The sequence below is a fragment of the Corylus avellana genome, chromosome ca2, assembly GCF_901000735.1.
Source record: "Corylus avellana chromosome ca2, CavTom2PMs-1.0".
NCBI lineage: Eukaryota > Viridiplantae > Streptophyta > Magnoliopsida > Fagales > Betulaceae > Corylus > Corylus avellana.
Genome location: NC_081542.1, coordinates 37118523 through 37125309, shown reverse-complemented (window position 1 = coordinate 37125309; position 6787 = coordinate 37118523). Strand labels below are relative to the sequence as shown.

The 6787-nt window shown below is 33.0% G+C and overlaps 1 protein-coding gene across 1 annotated transcript; it reads left to right on the top strand.

Moving 5' to 3' along the window:
- The first annotated feature begins 5197 nt into the window (after positions 1–5197).
- On the top strand, positions 5198–6284 carry LOC132169703 (germin-like protein subfamily 1 member 13). Its single transcript, XM_059580690.1, has 3 exons — positions 5198–5202; positions 5560–5612; positions 5746–6284. Exons 1-3 carry the CDS (start codon positions 5198–5200, stop codon positions 6282–6284), a joined length of 597 nt encoding a protein of 198 aa, XP_059436673.1.
- The last annotated feature ends 503 nt before the right edge of the window (positions 6285–6787 follow it).

Genomic DNA, 6787 nt, shown 5'->3' with positions numbered 1-6787 from the left:
GATCAAATCCCTTACAACCACCAAATGGTTTATCGGATGCATTTTCTACTAGACTAACTATAACAGCACATATATACATATAGAGGAAAATGATTACAAGAATAAGTCCGAAGATTTAGTGAGTAAAAATGCGCATGACGTATACATCATTAAATGATGAACCCAATTGTTTTATAAATGACATGAAGCATTGTAAGGTAACAATTTATCATGGATGCAATATAAATATAATATATGCTTGTAATATGAGAATTATGTAATAGTTCAAACTGTATGGTCTACCTGGGATATTACTCATTCAATAGGGTTGGTGATAGGGCTGTAAATAAACCAGTTTGTGCGACAACCCATTCAATACTTGCTCGGTTAAGCTTAGTTGGAACCCGAGCTCATTAAAGAGAATATGAGAATTATTTAATACTCGCTCAATTACTCATTCTCAATAAGTTGTATGCTGCACGCGCTGGCGCATACAACTTACGCCCTGATCAGCGGGTTTCTCTGGTTGCTTCTCCACCATCTCCACCTGCATCTCCCACTGACTGACATTCGTTGTCCTCCACCTTTGCAACCCGGACCTACCATTGTTCGTAGATGTTTTTTTTAAAAAAAACCCGATCTACTTTCCTCAAGTTGATCCACGTCTTTGATAAGTGCTGAATGTTGTACATTCAAGCTCCTTAACTCACATATATTAATTCCTTATCATTTTGTTTTGTTTTGTATTGTTTTAGTGTTTTCAGGTTTTTAATAAAGATACAAGAAATTCCATTGATTTTGGGTTTAAAAAGCACGCTCTGGGAAGACCCAGCACATGTCTCATTATTTTGACCATAACTTTCTTCTCGAGTATCGAATTGATGTGAAACTAGTAACAGTAGAAAGCTAACTCAAAATACTACAAATTATTGCGAAATACAAATTTCCTAATTCGAACATTTGCTATGTCAAAATCGTTTCATAATATAAGAGTGCAAATCAATCCACGTGCGTAAGCGAGCTCGAGCGCATCATAAGTGGGATCGAGTGCACATCAGCCCACATACATAAGTGTGATCAAGCGCACCACAAGTGGGCTCGAGCACACTCATGCTGAAAAGTCTGGAAGATACTGAAATTAATAAAGAAAGCTTTTTTAGGTCTCCCAATCTGATTGGGAGACTGAATGTTTTTCTAGGATTCTTAAGGCTTTTAAGATTTGTTTTACACCCTATAAATAGTGGCTCTAAGCCTTTAAGAGAAGCTGGTGCTTAGATTGGACATAAAATATCTTCTTGGAGGCCTAAAGAGTTTAAGAGAAGATGAACACAGCATGAGGTCATTCCAGCACCAGTATGAGCAACTAATTCTATAATAGGGCGTTGATGCATGATGGTTGTATAATTGTGAAAATTGATCTTAATGTTTATATTCAATCTTTATGAAATTCTTCTCTTGTCTTATAAAGTCTTTTATATTGATTGAACTCAATCCTTCATATTTTCTGTGATTATATAAATAATTGTTATGCAATGGTTTCAACTGACACATGATCAATAGGATTTGATAAGCCATGCATAGCGAAGACGGATTGTACTACACCCTGATTTAGTGTAATTTAGGTAGACATTTTGTACCAACCGAAGATGGGTTATACTTATCCCTTGATTGTGTGTCGCCTATTAAGGAATTAGATATTATATACTTAAGGAAGACGGATCGTATCGCATCTTAGTAGTTAGGTGGACGGCCGTGCCAACCAAAGATGGATTATACTTATTTTCTTAATGATGATTTTTTCTTGACTACTCGAGTGAGACCATAGTATGAATTTTTCTTATTAATTTATGATTGACTATTGTTATGCGGTTTGTGGTAAAATCAACCCCCTAGTCTCTCTCATCCCTACTATCTTTACTTTTATGCATTTAATTATAACCAAAAATCAAATCAATCATCTTTTAAATTGAGTTATATTTAATCTTAAAAAGCTTGATAACAATATCCATGCAATCCTTGAGGTATGATACCCTCTATATAGTCATATCCTACAAGGATTTGTCCTATTGCGAGTGGTAATTTTATTATTGATATTTTTGTACACAAAAAGACCACTTCAGTCTCCACGCTCCAACCCAATGTCCTCATTGGCCTCCCATCATCTCATTGTCGTTTCCCTCACCGCCTACAGATGTTCACTTGCAGGGGCGTACCACTTATGCCCCGGTAAGCGGGCTTCTCTGGTTGCTTTTCCACCATCTCCACCTGCCTCTCTCGCTTCGACAATGTTACTAGTTGTCGGGTTTCTTTTTTTTTTTTCTTTTGTATTTTTGTTATTTTGTGTAGGCCTTAGATCTAGTCTTCCTGCTCTTGTGTTGTATTATTATTAGGTGGAGACTTTATTTTTGGCTTAGATTCAGTCTCCTTTCAGTGCTTGTTTCACTGTTGTGCTTTGCTGTTGTGCTTAAGATTGGTCTCTCAGTTGTAGTTGTAGTTCTTAAATTCTCTAATGGTAAAATTATTCATGTTGCCACTACATATCTCTCGTCTTCTGCTGCTTTTGGTGAAGCCCCTGTTGTGTTGCTAGCATCTAAAGACTGATCTCCCAAGTAGCCCATGTATTGAAGCTATATTGGGAATACATCCATTTTAATCGTTGTTTGGAACTAATGCGGCAATTTTACAGATTAATTACGAGATAAAAATATGATTTATAACATTAATACTCTTTTCTATAAGGCTACATGATAAAATAAAAGAGTAATGTTGTATAATATACTACTATCCCACTATGCTACTATGCTGATGTAGCATTGCTTGTCTTAGTTGTCTACTTTTAGATTATCTCTTGTTAAAAAATAAAAATCATTGATTTAATATTATTTATTATTATAATATCAAAATTTATTATTGACTGAGCTATTGTATGTATGAACACAAAGCATTCATATTCATCAGAGTCGAAGGAAAGAACAAGTCTTCAAAAAGTTTCAATACCTTGTGTGGGTAGTTGTCCGTACGGAATTTATCCTTATTATAATTAAAACAACCCTAAAGTTCACGTACTCTATCAAATAACCACCTAATTGATAATGTCCTTCAAAACTTTCAATTGTGCCAATGTCCCTCCAAACTACCAAAACATTCATTACAAAAAAAGGATGGTTACTTACGTGGCAAACAGTAACCAAATTTTGCCACGTCAGTAATTATTGACATGCCAAAAGTGGCACGTCAACCAATTTTTTTTGACGTGTAGAATATGACACGTCAATATTTATTGACGTGTTACATTCAACACGTCAGGCTTTCCTGACGTGTCAATATTTGACATGTCAGGAAATTTATATTCAATTTAATTTTTAAAAAATGCCCATACATATTTCTAAATAAGACTAGCAAAAAGATAAAAATGCTCATACATATTTCTCAATAAGACAAAAATACCCCTATAAATTTTAAAAAATAAAAATAAAAATTAATTTTTTTTAAAAACGAACATTTTAAATTTTTTATTTTTTTTTAAAACCGATTTTTTCTTAAGTTTGTTATTTTTTAAAACGAAAATTTTTATTTAAAAAAAAAAAAAACGATTTTTTTTAAGAAACGGAATTTTTTATTTTTTTAAACGATTTTTTTATTATTTTTTTGAACGGAAAATTTTATTTAAAATATTATAAAATAAAAATAAAAAACTAAAATTTTCAATTTTTATAAAAAAAAAAATCGAATTTTTTTTTATTTTTCTTATAAGAGTTTTATTATTATTTTTTAAATTTATTTCACTCATTGTTTTTTTTTTTGGTTTTTTGTTTTTTTTTGTTTTTTTGTTTTTGTTTAAATTTTACTAGTGGTAGTTTCGTCATTGGGAGACATTGACAATGTTTCGGTAGTTTGGGGGGACATTGTCATAATTGAAAGTTTTGGGGAATTAAACATTGTTAATTAGGTTGTAGTTTGAGGGGGGTACGTGGACTTTTCCCTTAAAAAAATAACAAGAAAACTTAGACCTAAAAGGTAGCAAAAACAAAAGACTCGGAAGGGACACACACACACATATATATATATATATATATATATATAACCCATGAAGATTTATGGTCGGTCGATCCTACAATTGCATTAAATCAAGGAAGGCAAATTTCACGAAGAAAATTGCACTCTATAATGACATGCTACTTACATAGAACCCATGAAGATTTATGGTCGGTCGATCCTACACTTGCATTAAATCAAGGAAGGCAAATTTCACGAAAGCAAATTGCACTCTGTAATGACATGCTAGTTGCCAGCATGAAAAAATGATTATATGTGCAATTTCAACCAAAAAAAAAAAAAAAAGAAAGAAAAAAAAAATAGGCTTCTTAATTAATTACTAGAAAATTTCTTAGTAAAAACGTAAATGATAATTTTTTTTTTTTTTGAGATAATAAATGATAATTATGATATCTGTAAGAATCCACAGATCCCTTTGAATCCAAGCATTCTTGATTTCAGATACAAGGAATTTTGATTCATTTTCTTTATTATGTATGAGAATATGTAACGTACGCCATGTACAAATATATATTAGACTCCCTCTCAAATACTCTCAAGGCTTTGTTATGCAGAAGTCATTACTTGAACTTTTCCAATACATTTTATTTTTTCAATTGGGACACCGATTACTTCTTAAATTAATACACAATGATTTATATATATATATATGTTATGTTGTTCTCTTTTTTTATTCTACTATTTTTTTATTATTATTAATATTATTTTGATGAATTAAGTTAATTTTCATAAACAAAACCGTCTCATTTGACATCTTTAGGAATCTACATATTAATTTTGAGTGGTTCGGTTGTTAATTGACCAAAGAACTGTTGGAAGTCCTACATTGCCTAGGTATTAAGGAGATTGGCCATTTATAAGGGTGAAGAGAAATCTCAACTCTTGAGCTAACTTTTGGGTTGAGATAGGCCTAAAACCTATTTCTAATAAAGTGTCAGAGCCTAGCCCAATTGGCTGTGGCCCACCGTCACCCATTGTCGCACGTATTGGCTTGGATGTCTTCCCGCCACATGTGAGGGGGCGTGTTGGAAGTCCCACATTGCCTGGGTATTAAGGAAATTGGCCATTTATAAGGGTGAGGAAAAACCTCAATTCTTGAACTAGCTTTTGGGTTGAGATAGGCCTAAAACCCATTTCTAATAAGAACCATTAGAAAAATGATATGGGGTATCGATTATTTATTACGTTAAGCACAAGAAGAAGTAATTAATCAACGAAGAAGAAAGAAAAGGCATGCATCATGAGAAGAATAAACCAACGTACGGAGTTTAAAAGTCTACATGCATACACTAGTTGTTGATGAACTTATTGTCATATATATTAAATCCATAACCACTCAAGACTTGGTGTAGCAGAACCAATATTGACCATTTCCATATAGAGCGATCGATTATCTATAGATAGACATGTTTCCCATGCAATATTTCTCACCCATCACCATTAAAACACAGAGCTTAAGTAGATATGGCGAAAGGAGTCTATTTCGTTGCATTTGTTGTTCTCTTGTCAATGGCATCCTCCCAGCCCACTTCAGGACATTTGTGTTGCAATTGATGACCACAAGTCTGAAACTGCTGGTATATATATACTAGATTTTATTTTATTTTTTAATCAAGCTTCTACATATATAATTATGTTCATTACTTTCTGCTTGGTTTCTTATAACTGATCTTGTATGCATGGTATCTTGCAATTTATTGTTTCCTGCAGTGTTCGTCAATGGAAAATTCTGCAAGGATTTGAAGTATGCCGAGGCTAAAGATTTCTTTTTCTCTGGGCTCCAAAATCCTGGGAATACAGACAATCGAGTTGGGTCAAATGTCACTACTGTGAATGTGGACCAAATACCAAGCCTCAACACTCTAAGTATATCTTTGGCTCGTATTGACTACGCACTATATGGCCAAAATTCTTCCCACACTCACCCTCGTGGTACTGAGATTTTGGTAGTCGTAGATGGTTCTCTCTTAGTTGGATTTGTCACATCCAACACTGAGAACCGCCTTTTCACCAAAGTTCTAAACAAGGGAGATGTCTTTGTGTTCCCAATTGGTCTAATTCACTTCCAGTTCAATGTGGGACACTCCAATGCTCTAGCCTTTGCTGCTTTGAGTAGCCAGAATGCAGGTGTCATCACGATTGCAGACACTGTATTTGGATCTGATCCTTCCATCAATCCTGATTTTCTCGCCAAGGCCTTCCAACTTGACAAGAATATTGTTGAAGATCTTCAGAAAAAGTTCGAATGAGATAAAAATTAGAAAAACTTATAAAATTGTTATCAACCCTTCATAAATAATAGTATTAAAATAAAAGGTTGCTTATTAAACGCTCTCTAAGTGGAGTCGGAGTATAAAATAATGTTGACGTTTATTGAGCATTTCTCTCTCTCTCTCTCTCTCTCTCTCTCTATATATATATATATAAAAGTCATCCCAAATAAACACATGATATATAGGGAGCCTATTTCTAATTTTTGAAATATTAACCAATTCCCTATCTTTGTGCCCATGCAAGTGGGTAAAATTTTTGTTTTTAGTCTTTCCTTTTCTCTTCTCAAAATAAAAACATTAACAAATAATGAAACATAAAAAAATGTTACAAGCTTGTTTAAAAAAAAATAACACAAATAATTTCACTTTTTAAGTCATTTAAGAATATTTTTTTCAAACTAAAATACATTAACAAATAAACCTCAAGGAAAATGACATTATACTCCAATAGGAATTCGTGGTTCCACGTGTGTTTAATA